The following is a 25526-nucleotide window of genomic DNA, read 5'->3' on the forward strand; positions in this document are numbered from 1 at the left end:
GTGTCTTGGTACACAGCTACAGCTACAGCTATGAACATGTAGCTATGTGGCTATGCTAACTAGCGCTAGCACTTATCCATGATAAATAAAAATCATCCACTAGATCTTCAAATCTGCAGACGTGGGGAGTAAAATTGACCTTTGTGTTTATTAAGACAGCCTACAACTAGCATGCCTCCCTCCTAAGCTCCTTGTTAGCACACATTTGTGCAGGTAATGAAAAACGGAGGGGGGATTCAGGATTGTTTTATACAGTCTATGGGCTGAACAAGCTCCGAGCTCTGACTCCGTGACAGACCGGATATTGTTGTTACGTAACAAAAACACGGAAGTCTGAAACGGCTCGTTTCACACACATTTACAGAAAGGTGGAGAAATCAAAACAGGGGCAGAATGGATTTTTTTCATTCTCGGGGGGTTTGTAGACATGCCAGGGAAACATATTTCAGGTAAAGAACCATTAAAAAGTCCATTTTGCATGATATGTCACCTTTAAGAATCCATCAATAAGTGTACTTTAAAATGATATAGCACTATATTGCCCAATGCAACATGGGATAAGGACCCTACTTTATTTAGAGGTATGTCAGCTTCTGGTAACTTGATATATGTGATGCTGAATTTTAAAAAATCACACATTCACACTAGATGATGTGACCTCTGGCCCAGCTGGATAATGTTGATGATATATGCTGTTTAAACCTAGCCTGCTATGGTGATTTTCATTGGTTTTCATTACCTTAACAAACTCTATAGCTGTCCCAGGTGCTTTGAGAGGGCAATGTTAGCCACAGAGAATTTATGGAATTGGCTCATTTACACATCAGCAAAATATCATGGATCCTATTTGAATAACTGAGCAGTGGAGCAAACATGATACAGAAAAAACGTGTAGCAGTCCTTTTCTTTCTCTTCTTCTTCTCATTATCGATTGCTCCCATGTAGCCCCAAATTCCTTTCCTCATAAATCTGGTGTCTATTTCCACTGCTGATAAGTCCAAGTTATCTCTGTGTAGGCCGGCTCATCGAGACAAAGTGAGAGAAAAGTACCTGCATGCAGAGCATGAGACATGAAAACATGGCCCTTAGTTAAAAGTGCAGCGTCGGCCTTGATCTGAATCAAGCTGAAAGATCTTCATGACTTTGAAAATGGGATACATCTTGGAAATGCTAATCGCCATAGTGTAACCTTTCTCATTGTTTAATTGATTTAGGCCCGCCGGGCCCTCCTGACAAAGTAGCGGTGGAAGAAATTACAGACAGCACAGCACAGCTATCCTGGACTCCTGGAATGGACAATGGCAGCCCCATCACTGGCTACATCCTTCAGGCACAGACGCCTTTCACTGTGGGCTGGCAGGCTGTAGACACAGGTACCATGAAACACTCCTGAAGAATCTATCAGCGATATTATGTGAATTTTGTTATTCCAGCCATGTCTGTCCTTGATGCTTCATTGGTATGAATGAACTTTGGTTTAGCAAATCCAAGGTTAATCCAGATTTGTACAATTTGGGGAATTAAATACAATTTATAAGATAAAATAAGTAATTAAATTAAATAAAAAAGAAACAGGCATTGTTCTGTGTAAAATTGCCTGAAATGTAGTGCAACTGATTTAAAATGAATCAATGTCTGATTTGCAGTGCCTGAAGAAATCAGTGGTAGCACGCTGACAGCAACAGTGGTGGGTCTGAATGCTTGGGTGGAGTATGAGTTTAGGGTGGTGGCCCGTAATACTGTTGGCCTTGGAGAGCCCAGCCCAGCCTCAGCCAAGACCAGGACAGAGGATGCTGGTATGTGAAACTCAGCCCTTCAGCAGGCACACACATAGATATCAATGTTTCTCTAAAGATCTCTAAAGCACCATGAATAGACCTTTCCTGAGATTTCTGCTATATTCTTGCGTTATATTGTACTTACAGTAGGCTATATGAGCCCGAGCACATGCAAAAGCTTTTATGATTCTGGAGAAGTCCAAAGTACATCTCTGTCAAAGAAAGCGCCTGGAAATGTTTGTGAAGAAATTTTATTTATTGGGATAAACCCCTTGAGATGTACCATCTCGTTTTAGAGGGGGTCCCAGACAGACAATAACAAATAGAAAACAGTGCAATACAAAATATACAACAAAACATGAATCCTTCAGAAGAGAAGAAACAAACAAACAAAAAACACACAAAAAAAAAAACACGAACAGTCAGACAATAGACCAACTTGACGACAGAAACAACAATAACAACAACAACAACAACAACCAAAAAAAAAACAAAACAGGGCTTGGTACAACCTTAAACAAGGTACAATCGACAAGGACAGAATAGAATACAATTCAATAAACTAAACTAAAGGAGCATTGACGAAACAAACAAAGAAAAAATTGTAACAATAATCGTCATAAAAAAAAAAAAAATTTAAAAAAAAAATGAAGAAAAAAATATATAGGAGAATAAAAAATAAGTAAAGGAAATAGAGGAACAGTGAGAGCTTTACTGAAAACATAGACAGTTTGTTTTGAAATGGGAAAACAAATAATTTTTAAATAAGGGAAAAGAAGATATAGAACGAATATTTAAAGGTAAGTTATTCCAGTCGAAAGGAGCCTGAAACATAAAAGCTTTTTTACCAACTTCCTTGGCTGCAAATGGTACTGTCAAAAGAAAGTGATCAGAACTTCTTAATGAATAACTTGAGGTGAGAGGTATTAAATAATATTTCAAACAATCGGGATAGTTCAAATGAAAACATTTAAAAATAAACTGATACCAGTGAAAAAGTCGTCGTCTTTCTGGAGGGAACCACCCGAGACTATCAAACAATATGCAGTGGTGTGTGAAAAAAGAACAACCTAAAATAAATCTGCAGAGTCTATTAAAAATAATATCGAGAGGATGAAGATTATTTTTTGTTGTATTTCTGTAAATGATGTCAGCATAGTCGATAATGGGTAAAATGAGTTGTGAAACTAGTCTTTTTCGAACATTGAATGTAAAGCAATGCCTAGAGCGATACAGGACACCAATACTATAATTTACTTTTTTAATAATATTCTCAATATGTGTTTTGTAATTCAGTTCAGAGTCTAACCACACACCTAGGTATTTAAATGTATTAACATTTACAAGATATCTGCCATCGTTACATTTAAGCACCAATGATTGAGATTTTGTTTTTGATTTGAGGTTTTGACGCACTCCAAAGAGCATGGAATACGTTTTATTCTTATTAAGTATTAATTTATTAGCCAGCAACCAAGTTTGCAAAATATCAAAATTAGACTGTAGGGTCTGTTGTATTTGAGATATAGATGGCTTGGATGTATATATTATTGTATCATCAGCATATAATTGAATATTGGTATTAGAAAAAATGAGTGGGAGATCATTAATAAAAATAGAGAAGAGAAGTGGACCTAATGTAGAACCCTGAGGGACCCCTCTCTGTTGAGTCTGAATATCAGATCTGCACCTTCTTAAAACAACACATTGCTTTCTGTTGTGCAGATAAGCATTAAACCAAAGCAACGCATGCCAGGAAAGACCTATGGAGTAGAGCTTATCCAAAAGCAGATAGTGATAGTTTGTCTTAATCTGTCTGGAGTCGATCTGAGATGGTTTTAAACAATGTCCTGTGTTCAAAGGTAGCTTATTCAATGTGTGTGAGTATATTTTCTATCAAGGAGCTGCTTCTTTGCTTCCTTTTTATCTGGCATCTGATTAATCAAAGAAAAATGAATGCATCAAACAGAGTGGGGAAACATCAGAGTAAGTAGCCATAGGATTGTTCAAAACAGAAACTACATCATTTTACATTTCAAGGCCTGTAGCCCTGGCAACTCTGTGAGAATGTTTATTCGGTTCAGTAGTGAAGCACTAACACATATTGCAGTTTTCCACAGTTGTTTGTATTTATCTATACTTTTATTTATTTGCTAATGAAGTAATGTTAATCTCTGTTACCAACAATAATGCCCTCTGGATGATAATGGGCATCAAACATCAATGCTGCTGCAGATATGACACATTAAATGTGTTTCTCCACTCAGCAAAGAACACTATATAGACATGCATGAGTACTTCTCCACCTACACCATCAGTTTGGCCAGAACACAAGTAGCAGAATCAGAGTAGGATAGGAACAGTACAACAGTACAACAGATCTTGGCTTTGTGTTTTTAAATGGAATAATATAATAAGACGTAACAATAAACACTGCTGACTGAAGTGTTTGTGTTTGCACAGAGTGAAGGAGGTGTGAGTTATGAAACAGGGCTTTGTCATATGTCTACAAGTATTGCTAAGAACTGTTGTGAAGCCCAGTAAACTGTGTTCTAATTGTTCCCCTCTGGGCCTTACCTCTCAGTTCCTGATACAGCTCCCACTGATGTTGGAGGTGGAGGCGGCACAAAGTCTGAATTGGTGATAACATGGGAGGTAAGTCATCTGTCACATTTTACTGTGCCAAGTAATAGTTTTGCTTAATAGAGCAAGATTAAATGGAGCCATTTTATGACCCTCATTAGAGCGAGACACCTCTCCTCTGACTCAGCCTCCAAGAGCCATTTTATCCTTCCAAATGCAAGGAAGAGAGCACTTCCTCTGGAGACTTTGCACTTTCACCACAATTACATAGCCATTCCAGGGAGGACGATCTGCTGAGTGTTCTGAGTGGTAACAGCAAAGAGGAGCTGTGAGGACACCGTGCAGTGACAGACCTGCCTGTTTCTTGCTCTGTATGCCTTTTAATATCACTATAGTTTTGTGTTTTGCTCCCAGCCTGTTCCTGAGGAACTGCAGAACGGAGAAGGCTTTGGCTACATCATCGCCTTCAGGGCTTTGGGGACGGTCATGTGGACGCGAGCCGCTAACTCCGCACCTGGCGTGGCACGTTATGTCTTCCGCAACGACACCATCCCTCCCTTCTCGCCTTTTGATGTGAAAGTGGGGGCGTACAACAACAGGGGGGAGGGGCCCTTCAGCTCTATTGCTACTGTGTATTCTGCAGAGGAAGGTACATACAGATAACCAACGAGGTAGAAGCGCTTCACTGTTATCCCTACTGTGTATATTTAGCTGAGAAAGATACAGACAGGAGTTGACAGCTTGGCAGCAGAGTAGCTTTAATAAGCTGTAATCTCTTTTCTCACAACTACAACTTTGAATAGTAATGATAAAATATATTTTATATACAGTTTCCCATTGCTGTTATTCCCCTTCCCTCTCAAGCTGGGAATGTCAGCTTGATATTAGTTGTGCTGGTAGATTACAGGAAATCCTAGCAGACACGCACTGCACCGCTCTGTCAGGGAGGTATTCTGTTAATTGAATTTGGGGGGCAGGTAGTCTTTCCTCATGTCAGTCACAGATCCCATTAAAAGAGAGAAGGGGAAATAGCTTTTTATCCAAACCACAGGTCTTATTCTGCGCCCTTCCTCTTTTTGCTGTGTGTGTGATGGTGCTCCATGTGTGCCTGAGTTTCTGGGGCTCTATTTCTGCAGTCCCCAGTGTGGCTCCTAAGAGGGTTAAGACCAGAAGCGTGTCTGCAGTACAAATTGAAGTGATCTGGGAAGTTCTCCCTGCCGTTCCTGAAAGAGTGCTTGGATATGAGGTATGTTGTGATTTTTTTTCTTACATTTTTTTTATCTCATTCCTGTTGCTTACTTGCTGCTACAAACTTTTTCTCTCAGTCGTACTCATCACATCTGACCACATCTTTCCATGTACTTAGTTTTATTTTATATGAACTCAACACTGTTGGCATGATAGCAAGAAAACCCACAAGAGGAAAAATAAAAATCCCCCATCCTTTCAAGATACAAAGAGGGCTGTGCTGTGTTTCTTCTGTCCTGGTGCTCTTTCAAAATCCGTCACCTCTGGCCCTCAGCGTAAAGTTCCCAGTTGCCATAGCAGAGTGGTAGAGCACAAAGCTCATTCCTCCAACCCAATCCCAGACTGGATTTAAGCCACTCTCTTTGGATCCATAAGGACTGCAGATATTGTATGTAGAACTCAATCCATGATTATGGATGTTGGAAAAGCAGGGTTATTAGAGAGAGCAGTCTTTGCTTCAGCTTAATTATCTATCAACTTCAATCGTATGTCACTAAATACCATATACACAACTATTAAAGATAACCCTGAGCAAGTATTGAATAAGTCTGTTTACGTATGTAAGGATTAGTTTACCCAACCTTTACATGGAGGCTAATAATCTGAAGCAGTTCACACATTACATTCTGTTTACAGGAGAAGAGTTCATTTAATTTAAGCATTTTTTTAAAAGTAAGATTCGTCGATCTTCACTTTTAATATTCAGTTTCCTCGTGCAGAATTAAGATTTAAGATTGTCTTTGTATCCACACTCCTGAGAAAAGATCCGTAACAGCTCCCCTCCCTCTTTTTCTGTTAAAGTAAAGCATTTAATATTGTATCATGACATTTTAACACCAATTAAGTGCATAACTGGAGTTTAATTGTTTGATTGATTATTACTTTTTTGTTGCCAATAGGTTGTTTACTGGGAAGATGACACAAAGCCTGACACTGTTGGAAAAGTGCGCATAACAGGAAACTACACACTGGTTAATATCACAGGGTTGAAAGCTAACACAGTGTACTACCTCTCTGTGGCTGCTTTCAACACGGCTGGCCCCGGGCCACAGTCAGTGCCGATCAACACCACCACAAAGAGACCACGTGAGTCTGTCCCACAGGGGAGCTTGCTTTTCCAATGGCTCTCCTGCATTAAGTATTTCATCCTCTCTAAGATGAGTTTGTATTAATAGCATGTTAAGCATGGCATTTCTTTGACTTTGCTGGTTGTGCTCATGATCCATGGTAAGAGACATGCTGGCCGTGCACTGCTTGTCACTACAAACTCTATGGAGACAATGTTAGGAGTTATAATATGCGGTACGATGGAGGATTACAGCAGTATCAAAGAACTAAACAAATCTAGATTTCAAGAATAAAGTCTTAAATTTACGAGGATTATCAATCAATCAATCAATCTTTATTTATATAGCGTCAAATCCCAACAAACGATATCTGAAGACTCTTTCCAAACAGAGCAGGTCTAGACCATACTCAACCCAACATCAAGACTGGATAAGATCCAGTCCCATATTACAGACAGAACTCAGTTCATCTTAATCTACCATGAGCAGAGCACTTTGCAGCATTTAGCAAGTTACAGTGGCAAGGACAAACTTCCTGTAACAGGCAGAAACCCCCAGAAGGACCAGACTCATGTTAGACACACATCTGCTGAGAGCGTGTTGGAGAGAGGGATAGAGGGAGATGAAGAGAGAGAGAGATGATAGTGCTGAGACGGATTGTAGTAGTTTTAGCAGCTGGAGTCTGGCATGTCCACAGCAGCAGGTCGTTTACGGCAGAGATCCAGAGGAACAAGACAAGGGAGCTCAGGGACACCAGAAAGGTCTATGGTTAGTAACTTTAATGGGACAGGAGGAGTTAAAGTAAGTAATGGGGGGGGGCGGGGTCAAAAGTCATGCTAAGGCTTTTTTTATTTCGATGTAGGCGATGTCAGCAGAGAAGCTGCCTGCACTGAAATTAGGAACGTGGATCATCTTGTGAAGTTATACTCAACAGCTACAGAAGGGTGCACAGCCATAGTTTCATAATCTTGATTCTTATGGCAATGTGGAGCTGATGTGCTAAAATATTAAGTATTCCGTTATTTTTATGAAATTCATATTAAAGTATAACTTCACAAGGTAAAAACAATGAGGCCAGCTGTTGCCCTACATTCCTTCAGGTGGCTGCAGGCTACTTTTTTTTTTTTTTATCCGTCCATTCAAAATAACAGAAAAACTCTGTGACTACTTTGTCATAAATGTAGTAGTTTATTCTCTTAAATTTACAACTTTAATCAAGAAATATGAAGCATTTTTCTAGTAGGTGGCGCTACTGTTGCTTCATAATGTTGTGTGGTTGTTATATACAATGATATTAAAGGAAAAAACACATGCACATATAGAAGGCATATAAAATTAAAGGTGACATATCACGCTTTTTTCATCAATATATATTGGTCTAAGAGGTCCCCAAAACATGTCTTTAAAGTTTATGCTCAAAAAAACACTTTGAAATCAGATTTTGGCATGCCTGAAAAGCCCTCTTCTTCAGTCCTCCTCAGAACACTCTGTTTTCTCTCTGACCACGCCCCCTCAGGAAGTGGATGTGCCTCGGCTGTGCAGCACGTTGATCTAATGTTTACATGTTGGCTGAATATACACGGCTGCTCAGAGATCGCGTTACTTCAACCCTCTGAATCTGATCCTGACAGAGAGGCGCCTGTAGCAGGACCTTTCTGAAGGATTGGTCAAAGATTTAGTGTTTCTTGTTGTTTTATTTATCAGTATGTCGACGTGTGTCTTGGTACACAGCTACGAACATGTAGCTATGTGACTATGCTAACTAGCGCTAGCACTTATCCATGATAAATAAAAATCATCCACTAGATCTTCAAATCTGCAGACGTGGGGAGTGAAACCGACCTCTACCAGAAAGGCAGCAGGACCTTTTATGAAGGATTGGTCACAGATTCTGTGTTTCTTGTTGTTTTATTTGTCAGTATGTCGACGTGTGTCTTGGTACACAGCTACAGCTATGAACATGTAGCTATGTGGCTATGCCAATTAGTGCTAGCACTTATCCATGACAAATAAAAAACATCCACTAGATCTTCAAATCTGCAGACGTGGGGAGTAAAACCGACCTCTGCCAGAAAGGCAGCAGGACCTTTTCTGAAGGATTGGTCACAGATTTAGTGTTTCTTGTTGTTTTATTTGTCAGTATGTCGACGTGTGTCTTGGTACACAGCTACAGCTACGACATGTAGCTATGTAGCTATGCTAACTAGTGCTAGCACTTATCCATGATAAATAAAAATCATCCACTAGATCTTCAAATCTGCAGACGTGGGGAGTAAAACCGACCTTTGTGTTTATTAAGACAGCCTACAACTAGCATGCCTCCCACCTAAGCTCCTTGTTAGCACACATTTGTGCAGGTAATGAAAAACGGAGGGGGGATTCAGTATTATTTTATACAGTCTATGGGCTGAACAAGCTCCGAGCTCTGACTACGTGACAGACCGGATATTGTTGTTACGTAACAAAAACACGGAAGTCTGAAACGGCTCGTTTCACACACATTTACAGAAAGTTGGAGAAATCAAAACAGGGGCAGAATGGATTTTTTTCATTCTCGGGGGGTTTGTAGACATGCCAGGGAAACACATATTTCAGGTAGAGAACCATTAAAAAGTCAATTTTGCATGATATGTCTCCTTTAAAAGAGTCTACACCAATTTGCAAAAGTCAGAAAGCAGTTGCAGGCAAAGTTACTGTGAGATACTTAGACAAACAATTGATGAATTAAAGAAATAAGAGATGGCATATAAAAATACAATCCTGCTATAATTATAAAAATCAAATATAGACTGGCAACACAACACAGGTCCCAGCTAGATCCCATCTGTATTTTTTTCTACTGTATTATGTTGTATTATCTAGTTTTGATTCTTTGCCCATCTCTAAAAGTTCCTTTTGTGCTGTGAAACTTAATGATTTCTTCCTTATTGTATTGTTTTTTAAGTTTGTGTTTTGATCTCTCAGGGCTGCCTTACCTAGAGTTTATAGTCACTTATGTTTCTCTGCTGCAGCACTTTTCAAATGGACCAGTTTTATGAAGCAGAAATTCTACTAAATTGATATGTATGCTGCATCGGCTTTGCGGAACAACTTGGAAAAAAAAAAAGTTTTGAAGTGCATCCTTTGATATATCTCTTGCTCTGGTTTCTTCTCTAGCTCCTAATCGGGCACCACTCAATATACAATGGACGATGATTGGCTCCACCCTCACACTTCACTGGGACCCCGTAGTGGCTGTGGAGACGGAGTCAAAGGTCACTGGATATGTGGTAGGTCCTAATTTGTTGCAGAGCCCTGATGTATCTTCAGAATGAAGGACGATGCTTCTTGTATTTGAATCTGCTCTTCATCATCCTCTCTTGCTACAGGTGCTGCTGAAGAGGCATCGCTACAACGACTTCAACTCTATCTTCAGCAACGAAACCACCGTAGAGCTCAACCTCTCCCCTAGTGACAATTATCTCATTCAGATCAAGGTCATGAGTGAAGGTGGTGAAGGTGCGGGCAGTGAACCCATTCACATCCATAAATTAAGTAAGTTTGTTGCTGTTTTTCCGGCTATGTATCATTTTCTCTTGGCAGTTGACAACACTGATAAGGCTGCATCCTTTTCCTATTATGTGTAAAAGGCATATTCTGAGATGCATAAATGCAACCTCTTCAGATATGCATGCACGGTGTCATCCATCTTTGCCATTGGGTTATTATTCCCTGTTGGCCGGCTGGATGGGGCTGTAGCATATCAAGCAGTAATGTGCTCCCATCCATGTGCTGGGGAAGAATAGTGCGGCTCTCAGTTTGCTGCTCTCCTCACGTCATGTGATGTGAACTTTATCATAATGTGGACATTGAAAACATTTCAGTTGGATGTGATTTACGATGACTTTTCAAGAATACATGATGACTCATCAGCGGAGAGCACAGCAGAGCGGAGATTGTTCCTGCAATGATTGGTTCGAGTTGCTCAGTTTTGTTCTTTTCCTCTCATTTTTGCAGGCATGGGAGCACAGGGCTCAGGAGCGATCCACCTCAGCCCATTGTGCCTCTCCTCACTCCTTATCAGTGCACTGCTCTACTCCGTTGGGTGATGTCTAATCATAGCCTGCAGAGAGCCTCCCTCCCCTTCCCTCGTCAGCCTGCTCTTTGTTAACCATCAACAGAACTGGCAGACGGCCCATGCTTCAGTTTCAAAGCTGAGCAAGACTGGACTCAACAGAACTCTTAAAGGGACTGTGTCATTTTATTTTAAACCATCCAAATAGAGATGTGGTTTTATGATTGCATGATATCTTTTAGTTTTTCCTCCAACGTCATAAGTACCACTGTCTCTGGTTTCCCTTTTAGCGGTTATGATGTCCACATGACTAATCTTCTTGGTATTTTATGAGATACTACTGCCTTAAAAATCATTCTACACCTGAAGTCCATACCAAAGTTGGTGACTGTGACTTGTGTCAAGGTTTCTTAAACTCACAGTTTTCATTTTGAATAAGTGAACCCACAAGAATTTATCTAAGGACAACTTCTCATCTGGAGATACGCCTGTAGTCATTTGTTGCAGCCATATTTTACTGTCTTAAAGAGGTACTTTTAGCTTAGCCAGCTCCATTGATAAAACTGAAACAGAAATCCATCATTTTCTACGTAACTTGGCCAAAAGATCCCATGTGGGCTCAAGTTTAACAGACTTTGTTAGATATATCAAAGACACATATACATCAACTCTTTCTCAAAGCCACTGGCGTAATATAAAGTAAGTTTGGGAGCCACAGGATCCTCAGCTTAGGGCTTCTTTTCAATACTTGATTCATCTTGGCATTTTGCTCTCCCTTTCATGCTCCTATAAATAATAAATGCTTATCACACACTACATTCTTAGTCCAGTGAAAGAGTACAGAATTGAGACATGGTGTTACTAAGTCAAAGTGATCCCTAGTGCGATGTTCTGTTTCTTTATTTAGACAACCAGTGTTCTATCGTATTACAGAACACGTCCCCTTACTCCCCTGATGTCCAGCAGGCCAAGTGCACAATGATCTACAGGATAACAGTGCCTTCACTACAGCTCACGTTGAACTTTCATTTCTTCCCTATCCTTTCCACAATGCTAAGCAGCAAAAAATATGTTGAAAAAGAGGAACTTTGGCTTTTCTTTTTAAATAAACTATGTAGGAAGGACAGAGGAATTGAAGACAGCAAGGGTTGGAAGCTGCAATTACTAAAATAAACACATTACATATGGCAAAAACAAATGGAGGTATTTAATTGTCTGTGGTATTACAAATTAATTCCTCCATTTGAGACATGATTTTTGGGATTTCAAAGCATCAAAACAATCGATGTCAAAACCGCTGTGGTGGAGCTCTGCCACACGATGGAGCAAAAAGAATGACAGTCCCTTTTCTCCGACATCATCTCCATTTATTTAAACACAAGAGTGAACAGTTAGAGAACACTGACACTCTGCTGAGGGAGCTGCTATTCCCATCCTGAGGAAGAGTCAAGGTGTGATCACTCTGGTTCTGACAGTGTTCATGTGGAAGTATACAGTCGTCGTTTGAACTGCTACACATTACTGTGCCTTTGACAAACACTGGACTGGGTAGGTCATTAGCTTGGAGGCTGTCACTGTCTGTGTTTTGCACTCTCTGCTCATCATCTCCGCCTCCCCAAAGTCGAATGAAAGCACAACAACTTGATGCAAGGTGACTGGATGTCCTCACTTAGCCATCTGAACAGGTGTGCGGACCCCTGAGGCCCTCATAAAAAGTCCAAACAGCCAACATAATAAGGCTGTCCTGTCTGCTCCTTGACTGGGTTCCATAAAGCTCTGTGCTTGTCGATTAGACTGAAGCAGAATAGTCAATGGGATATTGATTTTCCTGCCCTGTTATTACTGCTGTCACATTTTAGCTGCGTGATTGACTAATGTACATTGCACTTGATTGGTCGGGTTATAGTCAATGAGGTTTCAGATCTCCTCCACAGCTATACCTTCAGAAGCTTGTTTTTTTTACTGTTTGCTTTTGCAAAAAATGTCATTGTGTATCTTTTTTTTTAAGTATTTCAAAGTGTATTGTTACATTTGGACTTGGTTTTGAGCATTGACGTGAAATGATTGGCAGGTTGTTTACTTAATCTACACCTTACAGCATCATAGAAGCTCAGTCACACCAGGATTTAAAACGCCAACATGCAATGGCCAGAAAAAAAACCTCATTTCAATAGAAGTGCTGCAGACCGTAGCTTTATTTGTGTGGCAGGGTTAAGCCATGTAAAACAACTGCTTGGAAAACAGCTTTGATGAACTTTATTGCTGTTGACCAAACTGTCTGTTCATTTCTTACCCTGGAGAGGACAAAAAAAGAAAGGAGGGTTTTTTTGCTGTGTTGCGCTGTCCGCTCTATTTTTTAGCATTTTCAGAGGGAATATAACCAACTCAAAAAAACGACACGACCATGTTATTTAACATGCTAATGAGCCTTAACTGGCAACAGGAAGGCTATCAAACCTTGAAATTTTTTTTTTTTCTTATAATGTTCAATCCTGGCTTTGAATTTGTTGCCAAAAAGTGCAACATCTAGTCCACAAAGGCATACAGAAAAAAAACATTGCATGCCACTTTCTGGTGTGACCAAGCCCCAGAGCTCTGAGTGCAAATACTTGAACTGAGTGGTGATAGCATATCCATTAATATTCGTAAATACGAACATCATATTCAGATGTCAGACTCATAGGCTATTAAGTTAAAATGCTTCAATGTGTGGTAGTTTTCTCAGAGTTTTCTTGTCAATTGTTATTTAACTTAATGTTTCTTACCTCCGCCCTGATGTTTCTGGCCTTGTGCTCCAATTACATTTACAAAGTACAATCTAAGGGAAACTGTTTGGGCCATTGATACCAGAACACCAACATATCTACAGTATTAAGGTCCACAAGGTCAGCTTGTTTTCATTGTTTCTGTGCTGTTAGAAAGGATTGTAGGGTGAAGTGTAAATAGCTTGCGTATATTTTTAAAATATGGCCATTATAAACAACCTTATTGCTCTTATATAGTGTGTTGTCCTATCTTAATACTGGTGTATTAATCAATTATCTCTGTGAGATACTGACATGTAGGATGGTATTTTCATATTGAAAAGAAACTATTTTGAGTTCTATACTAATGTGCATGTTCATCATTGTTTGTGAGTTTGTGTTAGATAATTTTCTAAGCTATAACTTAATTAATAAAAATGTTATTCAAGCCAGTTCGCTGTTTGTCAGTTATTTTCAAGGTCACAAAAACAAAATGAATTCATGAGAAAACAGTTGTACATCTTCAGGCAAGCTTTCACAGCCCCGAGTTCAGGTCACTGTGGAGTGATTTAGGTTTTCGTATCAACTGTAATGCAGCTCTGAATCAAACTCTTAACTTCATCTCTCTGTTTAAAAGTTTGAAATCCTGGGGGCGCTGGTGCCCTAGCGGTCGAGGCTACAGTCCTTGTCACAGAAGTCGCTGGTCCAACTCCCGGCCGCTACCATTTGCTGCATGTCTTCCCCCACTCGGCTCTCCTCATTTCCTGTCTCTCTTCAGCTGTCCTATCCATAAAGGCAAAAAAGAACCCCGAAATATAACTTAAAGGTGACATATCACGCTTTTTTCATCAATACATATTGGTCTAAGAGGTCCCCAAAACATGTCTTTAAAGTTTATGCTCAAAAAAACACTTTGAAATCAGATTTTGGCATGCCTGAAAAGCCCTCTTCTTCAGTCCTCCTCAGAACACTCTGTTCTCTCTCTGACCACGCCCCCTCAGGAAGTGGATGTGCCTCGGCTCTCCAGCACGTTGATCTAATGTTTACATGTTGGCTGGATATACACGGCTGCTCAGAGATCACGTTACTTCAACCCTCTGAATCTGATCCAGAATCTGATCCTGACGGAGAGGCGCCTGCAGCAGGACCTTTCTGAACCATTGGTCACAGATTTAGTGTTTCTTGTTGTTTTATTTATCAGTATGTAGACGTGTGTCTTGGTACACAGCTACGAACATGTAGCTATGTGGCTATGCTAACTAGCGCTAGCACTTATCCATGATAAATAAAAATCATCCACTAGATCTTCAAATCTGCAGACGTGGGTAGTAAAACCGACCTCTACCAGAAAGGCAGCGGGACCTTTTCTGAAGGATTGGTCACAGATTTAGTGTTTCTTGTTGTTTTATTTGTCAGTATGTCGATGTGTGTCTTGGTACACAGTACAGCTACGACATGTAGCTATGCTAACTAGCGCTAGCACTTATCCATGACAAATAAAAATCATCCACTAGATCTTCAAATCTGCAGACGTGGGTAGTAAAACCGACCTCTACCAGAAAGGCAGCAGGACCTTTCTGAACCATTGGTCACAGATTTAGTGTTTCTTGTTGTTTTATTTGTCAGTATGTTGACGTGTGTCTTGGTACACAGCTACAGCTACGTCATGTAGCTATGTAGCTATGCTAAATAGCGCTAGCACTTATCCATGATAAATAAAAATCATCCACTAGATCTTCAAATCTGCAGACGTGGGGAGTAAAACCGACCTTTATGTTTATTAAGACAGCCTACAACTAGCATGCCTCCCTCCTAAGCTCCTTGTTAGCACACATTTGTGCAGGTAATGAAAAACGGAGGAGGGATTCAGTATTATTTTATACAGTCTATGGGCTGAACAAGCTCCGAGCTCTGACTCCGTGACAGACCGGATATTGTTGTTACGTAACAAAAACACTGAAGTCTGAAACGGCTCGTTTCACACACATTTACAGAAAGGTGGAGAAATCAAAACAGGGGCAGAATGGATTTTTTTCATTCTCGGGGGGTTTGTAGACATGCCAGGGAAACATATTTCAGGTAGAGAACCATTAAAAAGTCCATTTTGCATGATATGTCACCTTTAAAAAAAAAAAAAGTTTGAAATCAATTGCATTTTTTTCTTACATAGTGCTTTAAAGTGAATCAAGTTGTATTCAAAATTCATCATAAACTGTCTGAAAGACAGAACACACGTGTAAGTATAATTGTAATTCATTTTAATTATTATTTCTGAGCAGATAATGACACCACAGTTTGTTATGCGCCCTGTATTACTAGGTTTACAATTACTACAGGCATACAGGAACTTCCTCCTGAGAATACAAAGAGGGCATGTAAATCAATACTTGAGACAAAACTATTGATGTCTGCAAATATATTAAAGTAGATTGATTGAAATAATGGACAATTAGGCTGAAATTCTTTGAGAAAATTTCATTCCATCACTAAATATTTGTCTAGCTCTAAGAACCTGCTGCCACTCGCTCCTTAGTCCTTGCCAGTTTCAGGCTGGGGTCCGGCTGGCCTCCTCCAGTCTGAGCTTCTTTTGAGCTACACATTTTTGGTGCTGATGAATGTTCAAGATCTAAAAAGTGATGTATTAACTGAATATTCAAATCTCAGCTGAGGTTGAGTTTTCCACACCCACGCTGTTGACTTCTGCAGTGATTTCTTTCAAGACAACGTTTTTCTGATTCCCTTGAATGCCACTTTTCAGGCTGCAGAGCAGTGCAATTGTATTTATCTCTACCTCTGTTGTCATGGTGTCAATCTCCAGCTCAGAGAAAATTTTATTTTTTGATCTGGTGTGTCCCTCCATTTCATGAATTGTGGTTGAGGCGAGTTCACCATGAACATAAAGTGGTGGGGGGGGACATTTCAATGACGATCGTTTTCAGTTGCCACATTTATAAACACCTGATTGTGCGTACACTGGGATTGGGCCAGATTGGCACACTTCCTAGATCACACTTTAACCCTGTTGTAAGCTGATTTCTGCACCCAAATCTGTGTCGGTTTCTACACCAGATTGATAACTGAGGGCCAATGTGAGATATGAAGTCAAGATACTGCCTCACTGGGCGCTGATATGATAGGAGAGAGAGGAGAGAGAGAAGAAAGGGCAACAGTATGTCACCCAGTTTTTCTCCAGGAAAGGTTGGTATAGTCTTTGAGTGGTTTAAATCAACCTGTTTGCTAGTTTGATGTCCACAATGAGATGAATTACGTTGTAGCTAATTATACTAAATGGGTTTCCCCGTCCTCCCTACCAGACTCAGCAGCTGATATGTCAGCATGTGCACTGTCTCCCCACAACTCCCCAACAAGAAGGTGAGCAGCATAGCATGTCAAATAGCATTATTGAAGGGGGTCTGTGGGAATCTCTTTTTTCTCTCTCTGTCTGTACTATTACAAAAGCCTATAAAAACAAAGCTATAGCTAAGCTATATAAGCTACAGCCGATAGTCTGTTTTGGATGCTGGGCAGGTTGAAGCATTGAGTGATTTAGTCTGTTTTAATGTCAAAGAGATTACTGAAATAATAATCTAAAGGTGACATATCATGCAAAATTGACTTTTTAATGGTTCTCTACCTGAAATATGTGTCCCTGGCATGTCTACAAACCCCCAGAGAATGAAAAAAATCCATTCTGCCCCTGTTCTGATTTCTTCACCTTTCTGTAAATGTGTGTGAAACGAGCCGTTTCAGACTTCCGTGTTTTTGTTACGTAACAACAATATCCGGTCTGTCACGGAGTCAGAGCTCGGAGCATGTTCAGCCCATAGACTGTATAAAATAATACTGAATCCCCCCTCCGTTTTTCATTACCTGCACACGTGTGCTAACAAGGAGCATAGGAGGGAGGCATGCTAGTTGTAGGCTGTCTTAATAAACACAAAGGTCGGTTTTACTCCCCACGTCTGCAGATTTGAAGATCTAGTGGATGATTTTTATTTATCATGGATAAGTGCTAGCGCTAGTTAGCATAGCTACATAGCTACATTTCGTAGCTGTAGCTGTGTACCAAGACACACGTCAACATACTGACAAATAAAACAAGAAGTAACACAGAATCTGTGACCAATCCTTCAGAAAAGGTCCCGCTGCCTCTCTGGCAGAGGTCGGTTTTACTCCCCACGTCTGCAGATTTGAAGATCTAGTGGATGATTTTTATTTGTCATGGATAAGTGCTAGCGCTAATTAGCATAGCCACATAGCTACATGTTCGTAGCTGTGTACCAAGACACACGTCTACATACTGATAAATAAAACAACAAGAAACACTAAATCTGTGACCAATCCTTCAGAAAGGTCCTGCTACAGGTGCCTCTCCGTCAGGATCAGATTCTGGATCAGATTCAGAGGGTTGAAGTAACGCAATCTCTGAGCAGCCGTGTATATTCAGCCAACATGTAAACATTAGATCAACGTGCTGGAGAGCCGAGGCCACACCCACTTCCTGAGGGGGCGTGGTCAGAGAGAAAACAGAATGTTCAGATGCCAAAATCTGATTTCAAAGTGTTTTTTTGAGCATAAACTTTAAAGACATGTTTTGGGGACCTCTTAGACCAATATATATTGATGAAAAAAGCGTGATATGTCACCTTTAAAATCAGATATTTTTATGCTTACTGAATTTTGGTCGGAGGGGCAATTTGTTTAAGTAGCTTTAACCTCTTAATAATTGTAATCAATAAACTTGATAAGATAAACTTGAACACAATGAAATATCAAATCTTGCATTGCTGATACAGAACAGTATTATAGATCCATTATTCTGCATGATTCAGTGCTGCTCTTTTCTGTTGTGCATTCATTTTTAAAGACTGTTGTAACTTTGATTATGATGTTATTATAAATGGTATATTATGTGGTTACGGTAGTTGCGCGGGGTTCCTGTGGCCTTTGGTGATGGGGCCCCAATGTGATATTTTTTCATGGGGCCCAAAATCCCTGGCAGTGCTCCTGTGTAATTGTGACCCAGCTTTACTGCTGTTCAGCAGGTATTCAAATCCTGGATTCTGATTAATCAATACTCGATAACATACAGTATGTAATTCATTCTCAATAGCAAGAACTGCGCCAGTGACACCCAGATTAGTCAAGTCAAGTCAAATTTATGTATAAAGCACAGTTAAAAACACAGCAGAAGCTGACCAAAGTGCTGTACAATGCATAAAAAACACAATGTGAGAACAAACCAAACAATTATTAAGAAAAAGAGACAGACAAACGAACAACAAGGAAAACACAGCATTGGGAATGTACCTTATATTCAGGGCTAGACTGCCAGGAGACCCATGTTAGAGGTCTCAGAGGCTATATAGGGAGTTAGATTAGGGAGGGGCCAGACTACTCAGGGCTTTAAAACCAAATAGCAAAACCTTAAAATCAATTCTGAAGCAAATTGGAAGCCGGTGGACGATCATTCATATCCTCCACAGGGAGGGTAAGCAACAAGGTCATTCTGGAAAAAGCACCTGTCCACAAAGCCAAAACTTCTGCCACATGGTTCAATGACCATGACACTACTGTGTTTGACTGGCCATCAACTCTCCTGGCCTGAACCATAGAGAATCTGAGAGATATTTGTCAGATGAGCTGAGAGCCACTGTCAAAGCAGCCTGGGCTCAATCACACCTCAGTAGTGCCACAGACCGATTGCCTCTATGCCCCACCACACTGAAGGCTGATTTATACTTCTGCGTCTCCCCTACGCAGCAGGGGCTGACGCGGACATGAGCCCCACATACTTGTGCGTCGGTGTGTCCGTGTTGCGCAGCAATTCTCTGCCGAAACGCCTGAGGGCAGTGCGGTCTCTCTGATAGCCGGCCGCCTGCTTCCGGTCCCGCTACGATCTCTGTTTACTTTTCCACAGAGTTTCAGAGCGTGTTATGTTAATCTACAGCTGATACATGTTGCTGTTTATCATACAGACATGATTACATGAAGAATAGAGAGGAGGAGATGAAATACACGGCCGATGTGTGGCCGATGTCCGGAATCCCGGAAGTGTTGTAAATGCGGGAAAGACAAAGCCGCCGAGCGGACCAATCACAGAGCTTGCGGTCCGCGTCGGCTCTACGGGGAGTTACATTTTGGAGGAGGTGCGCGTCAGCTACGTGGGTAGGCCTCGGCGCAGGTACGGGAGCTACGCGGACCCCCGGCGTAGGGTACGCCGTTGATTCAACGCAGAAGTATAAATCAGCCTTAATGCAGTAATTTGTCATCAATGAGCACAAACAAGTGTATGAACAAACATACTTTTCCTTCATTGTATTTTTAAAATCCTTTTTTGATTGATCTTTGGAAACACTCACAAAAATGTAGGACACAAGATTTCTGTTTTTCCCAAACTGTAAGCTGTAATCACAATTCAACAAAAAGACTGAATTTGTTTAAGGTATATTTTTATTTAGATGCACATGTAGATGGTGGTGGTGGTGGCCTTGCAGCCCACTATATTGGCTGGCCCGTCTGGCATTTGCTGGAATTGCCAGTCCTAACCTTGATATGCTGTATGTATATCCGTTAAGGAAATAATAATATATATATATAACAGCCTGAAACTCTGAATACATGGAATGAAAGTCTTATGGAATGAAAATAATTTTCCAATTAAAAATGTTATTAAAATATCACTTGGTCTCTAAAAGGTCTCAAATTATTTTTTGTGCACTACGTTGCATCCATGTCTGCACAGCATTACATTTTTAGGGTTGGCATGATTTAGTGTGGTGAAGTGATGAGATCCAGCTTCAACTGATGGATAAACTCATGCCTATCAACACTGGCAAAAAAAATACTGAAGTGTGATGTTGCATATAAATCCAAACAACTGTTTTGATGTCATTTAAATACATTTACATGAGAAAAACACAGATACGCTACTAAGTCACACACATCTACCACGTTCTGAATAAGCCCTGAACTGAACAGTGGTGTATTTTTCTTTTTAGCTCTTTATTTCATTTTCACAGAGTAAGAATTCCTTCTCAGGCAAAAACTCAACTGAGGTGCAAGGCATCAGTTATTGGTGCCAGTACCATGTGACCATGTGGCAGGGCAGGTAGATCATTACTAATCTAGTTTATAGCATATGGTTCTCCTGAGAGGCCTCCTGAGGGTTTGACACAGGGCTTCAGTGATCAGGCGCCAGGGTTTAAAGGCAGTACCTGGATTTAGTGAGGCCTGCCAGGGCAGGAGAATGTGAATTAATGCTCAATGTTCTTTGACAGTGCTGAGCCGGTGGCTTCATCTATCCTGACAGGCTCTTGACTGTGTGAGATGATGAGCGACAGCTCTGCGTTGGCATTCGACACTGGGTCCTCAGCTGACAATGTGAATTATGAGGAACTGAAGGAGCAAGAGCATGCATCAGCAGACACCAACCTCCCACAATCCACCCCACCCTCCCCAGTTCTATAATTCCTTCAACAGTGGATTTACCACAGAGACCCCAGAGTCACCCCAGCACAGAACCCACACACTCCAAGCACTGGCTGGAACATGATGAGGCAATGGAACGAGATGTGTTACTGACCTCTGTGTCAGCATGCTACATTTCTTCCACATCTACACACAGCTTTGCAATTACTTTTTTTGGATGAATGATTGGATACCAATGCCTCAATAATAAACAGTGAGATTGGAATATAATGTTCCACATGGCCTGGTTTAATTCTATTAACCCGAGTTTAAAAGCTTGTTGAGTTTATAAGCTTATTTGAGGTTTTGGGAATTGACAGTGCTTAATATGTATCCTTGAATAAAAGATGAATGACAGAGTGATATGTCAGCCACGAGCAAAGAGCAAGTCTTTCATTGATCACCATACATGTGCATGCTTTATATACAAGTGCGACATAATTCTACTTAAATACTCCCTGTATGTGATGCAGCGTATTTTTAGAATGTTGAGTCATTCAGTCCCTCCAGGAGCTTGCTGGCTTGTGATAGGATTGCTCAAAATTCAAAGTCAGAGTAGCTGAAAAAAAGTGTAAAAAAAAAAAGAGGGTTCATAATTTGAATAACAAGAAATGGAATTGAATTATTTTCAAGAGTGAAAGCTATTGCTTTAAAGAAATATTGTGATAACGGAAAAGTTTTGTTTACTTAAGATGAATAACAGTGAAAGAAATATTACACATTTTGTCATGGGACTACTGTATCATCTCAACACTCATCTTTTTGGTCAACTTGAATATTTACTTAAGTTACAGTCATGGCCAAAAGTTTTGAGAATGACACAAATATTACATTTTCACAAAGTCTGCTGCTTCAGGGTTTTTAGGTGTTTTTGTCAGATGTTTCTATGGTATAATGAAATACAATTAGAAGCATTTCATAAGTATCAAAAGCTTTTATTGAGAATTACACAGAATTCATGCAATAAGTCAATATTTGCAGTGTTGACCCTTCTTTTTCAAGACCTCTGCAATTCTCCCTGGCATGCTGTCAATCAACTTCTGGACCAAATCCTGACTGATGGCAGTCCATTCTTGCATAATCAATGCTTGGAGTTTGTCAGAATTTGTGGGTTTTTGATTGTCCACCTGCCTCTTGAGGATTGACCACAAGTTCTCAATGGGATTAAGATCTGGGGAGTTTCCTGGACAAGGGCCCAAAATCTTAATGTTTTGTTCCCCGAGCCATTTTGTTATGACTTTTGCTTTATGGCAAGGTGCTCCATCATGCTGGAAAAGGCATTCTTCATCACCAAACTGCCCTTGGATGGTTGGGAGAAGTTGCTCTCGGAGGACGTTCTGGTACCATTCTTTATTCATGGCTGTGTTTTTAGGCAAGATTGTGAGAGAGCCCACTCCCTTGACCGAGAAGCAACCCCACACATGAATGGTCTCAGGATCCTTCACTGTTGGCAAGAGACAGGACTGATGGTAGCGCTCACCTGGTCTTCTCCAAACAAGCCTTCCTCCAGATGCCCCAAACAATCGGAAAGGGGATTCATCAGAGAAAATGACTTTACCCCAGTCCTCAGCAGTCCAGTCCCTGTACCTTCTGCAGAATATCAGTCTGTCCCTGATGTTTTTACTGGAGAGAAGTGGCTTCTTTGCTGCCCTCCTTGACACCAGGCTTTCCTCAGCCTCACTGTGCGTGCATTGAAATGATGTTAGCTGGTCCTTTTGTGGCAGAGCTGAAATGCAGTGGAAATGTGTTTTTGGTGATAAAGTTCATTTTCAAGGCAAAGAGGGACTTTGCAATTAATTGCAGTTGAGCTGATCACTCCTCATAACATTCTGGAGTATATGCAAATTGCCATTATAAAAACTGAAACAGTAGACTTTGTGAAAATTAATAGTTGTGTCATTCTCAAAACTTTTGGCCATGACTGTATATATATTTTAATCTCATCATGAAGTATGTAGTCCTCTTTGTGTTGGTAAATACAAGAGATATTGTTGCTGTTGTAGTAAAGTATTAGCATCAGACTATTAATATTGTCAACTTGAAAGCATGTTATCATCTACAAATCACTTCTACACGGTATCACCTGTCAGGTAAGTTAACAATACCAAAATAGAAATAATAATACGAGGATATGAGGGAAACAGGAACACACAAGGAAGGAAAATGCAACACAGCCAGAGCCATGAAGGTCTGTCATTTACAGAAAAACTGTGAGCTGTCCACACTGAAAAAGCACTTTTGTGGTCTGCTAACTGCTCAAAGCACTTTATACCAATCTATACTATACTCATCTACATACATTCACTGATGAAAGAGGCTGCCTGCTGTCCTTTCCCAAGGTGACGCCCGTTGATTGAGTTATTACATATTGTCATCAGACGAATGTATGGGATGAATGCCACTGAGGAAGAATGCCAGCTCTTCAGTGATGTGTCATCAGTGGTAAGTGTCAAATGACTTCCAGCCATGACTTCCTTTTCCAAGAGATATTTACATCATTTCTTTATGCATTACATGCACCACTGTAGTGCCCGTTTATGGGTTTCATGTAAGAGTCAGTATAGCAATACACAGTGTAACACAAAGGCTGTGATCTGGCTTACTCTGGGTGCAAATTAATGGGGTGGGGAAGGTTTCCCATCCTTACTTTTTATACACCCCCTCTGGTCAGTTTTTATCATTGGTAAGGATAGGTTTTATCCCCACTTTTGGTCACACAACACTACACGCAACTCATAATTCCACAGGAAGACGCTGCAAGTTGACCTGTCTTAACTGTCAATGTTTGCTCGCAGCTATGTGACATAGGTATCATTGTAGGTGTTTTTCAACCAGGGGAACTTTACCCCGGAACTACGTGCATTTCGACCGGTGGACCCAGGGTCTATGTTTCAGTTCAGATAATCTCCCCCCTAAAAAGCCCCCTGCTAGGGGCATAGTACTTTTCAAAGGTCACAGGGCTTTCGGGGTATTTTTCAAAATACCAGGAAAAACTTTTATCAAAATGAAGGATAAAAAAAGAGCTGTCTTCCTGTCCAGATCTACATCTCCCTGTGTTTCACATGATGTGTGCAATTAAGTGCTTTCGTCATCAGAAAGGACTTATGGCCATCGCCAGGGAAAGGGCTGATGAAAAGAGGCCAATGAAAAATGAATACAATACAATGAATGTTAAACAAATGTTGGTTTGCTGTGTTATGTGTTTTTGAACTGCTCGTAACAAAGATGCACTCAGACATAGACACACACACACACAGAGACCCTCACACAAACAGACCTCTGCTTATCTCTCTGCCAAATCAGGTCGTAAATACCTTTCTCTTCAGCTCACACTCTAAGCGCCAAGATTTTTGACATTTCAAAATTGTATATGAACACATGATTTTATTATTCTGAAGCTAAGATAAAAACTTTCATTGTAAACTTTGATAAGAATACGAAAGGTCCCGAAGTTCTACGACATATTATGACAAAGTTGTTAAAGGCCTGTTTTAATTGTGTTTTCTTCCTTGTGGTCAACATCACCATCTAGTGGAGAAGAAGCGGTAGCTGTTGTATTGTGTTTATCCCTGTGTTAAAAGCTCTGTTGCCTATTCTAAACTTCTCACTAGTTATGACCAAGGTTATTATAGTTTTGCATTTTTCATTAGTTTTTATTTTTATTTCGTTTTGACTTTTTGTTTTCAATTTCAGTTTAGTTTTAATTAGTTTTTGAAGCGGGTTTGCTAGTTTAGTTTAGTTTCTATTTTTTGAAAATGCTTAGTTTTAGTTTAGTTTTTATTAGTTTCAGTATTAATTTTAGTCTTTTTTGCCTGTGTGCCTGGCCGGGGGTTAGCGTCTGTTTCAGGGTTAGGGGGCTGGGCGCTCTCTCTTGCCTTGACAAGGTATGCTAGGTTAGCCGTCTTGTGTGAGCTTTTCAAATGGACTTTAAGATTAGTGGGATTGTCCCCCTTGAGAAATGGTCCACATATTTTATCACCTTCCATTGCAAGGCACTTACTCCTATCAGAGACAGTCATATTCAAAGTAATCCCAAATGGCGCTCTGCCGCTTTCTCCTGACTTTCGCTGCCATTAACGCTCTGCAGGCAAAGTGTGGACGCGTGCCTGCTTGTGCGAATGAGCCAACTGAAGTGAAACTGGCAGAAAACAAACAAAAAATTCATATCCTAAAAAAAATAGGGAATACTGGTGGATACTCTGTAGGATAGTACTCTCCCCAGGGTGTCGGTCAGAACACACTGGACAGGAGACAGGAGGGAGCTTTAACCGTTTAGTGAATATTCTCCTTATACAGCACAACAGTACAGCAGACCAAATGAGGCCACAGAGGAATAGGTATGAGTGTGGTCGGAAACACATCAAATAAATACACAAACATAAGGGTGATGGTCACAATATGGGCACTTAGGCTAGCATTACTGACCCTCTATATCAGGCATGTCCAAAGTACGGCCCGGGGGCCAATTGCGGCCCAATGTCCATTTATTTATGGCCCCAAGCTTCCATCTTAAAATGTGTTATTAATAGCAAAGAAATTAATCACCTTCTGAATTATGTGTACATTTGATGTTTCTATCAAG

General features: G+C 40.4%; 1 protein-coding gene across 1 annotated transcript in view; it reads left to right on the forward strand.

Moving 5' to 3' along the window:
• The window catches only part of cntn3b (contactin 3b), a 98327-nt gene extending 84402 nt beyond the window's left edge, over positions 1–13925 (forward strand). Inside the window, exons 15-23 of the mRNA XM_034695787.1 lie at positions 1215–1373; positions 1647–1796; positions 4363–4433; positions 4776–5010; positions 5498–5607; positions 6509–6695; positions 9833–9945; positions 10045–10210; positions 10673–13925. Coding sequence (XP_034551678.1) covers positions 1215–1373; positions 1647–1796; positions 4363–4433; positions 4776–5010; positions 5498–5607; positions 6509–6695; positions 9833–9945; positions 10045–10210; positions 10673–10764 — 1283 coding nt within the window. The 3' untranslated portion in view covers positions 10765–13925. The remainder of the gene's footprint in view (positions 1–1214; positions 1374–1646; positions 1797–4362; positions 4434–4775; positions 5011–5497; positions 5608–6508; positions 6696–9832; positions 9946–10044; positions 10211–10672) is intronic.
• Positions 13926–25526: the final 11601 nt, after the last annotated feature.

Source organism: Notolabrus celidotus, chromosome 1, assembly GCF_009762535.1.
Source record: "Notolabrus celidotus isolate fNotCel1 chromosome 1, fNotCel1.pri, whole genome shotgun sequence".
Taxonomy (NCBI): Eukaryota; Metazoa; Chordata; class Actinopteri; order Labriformes; family Labridae; genus Notolabrus; species Notolabrus celidotus.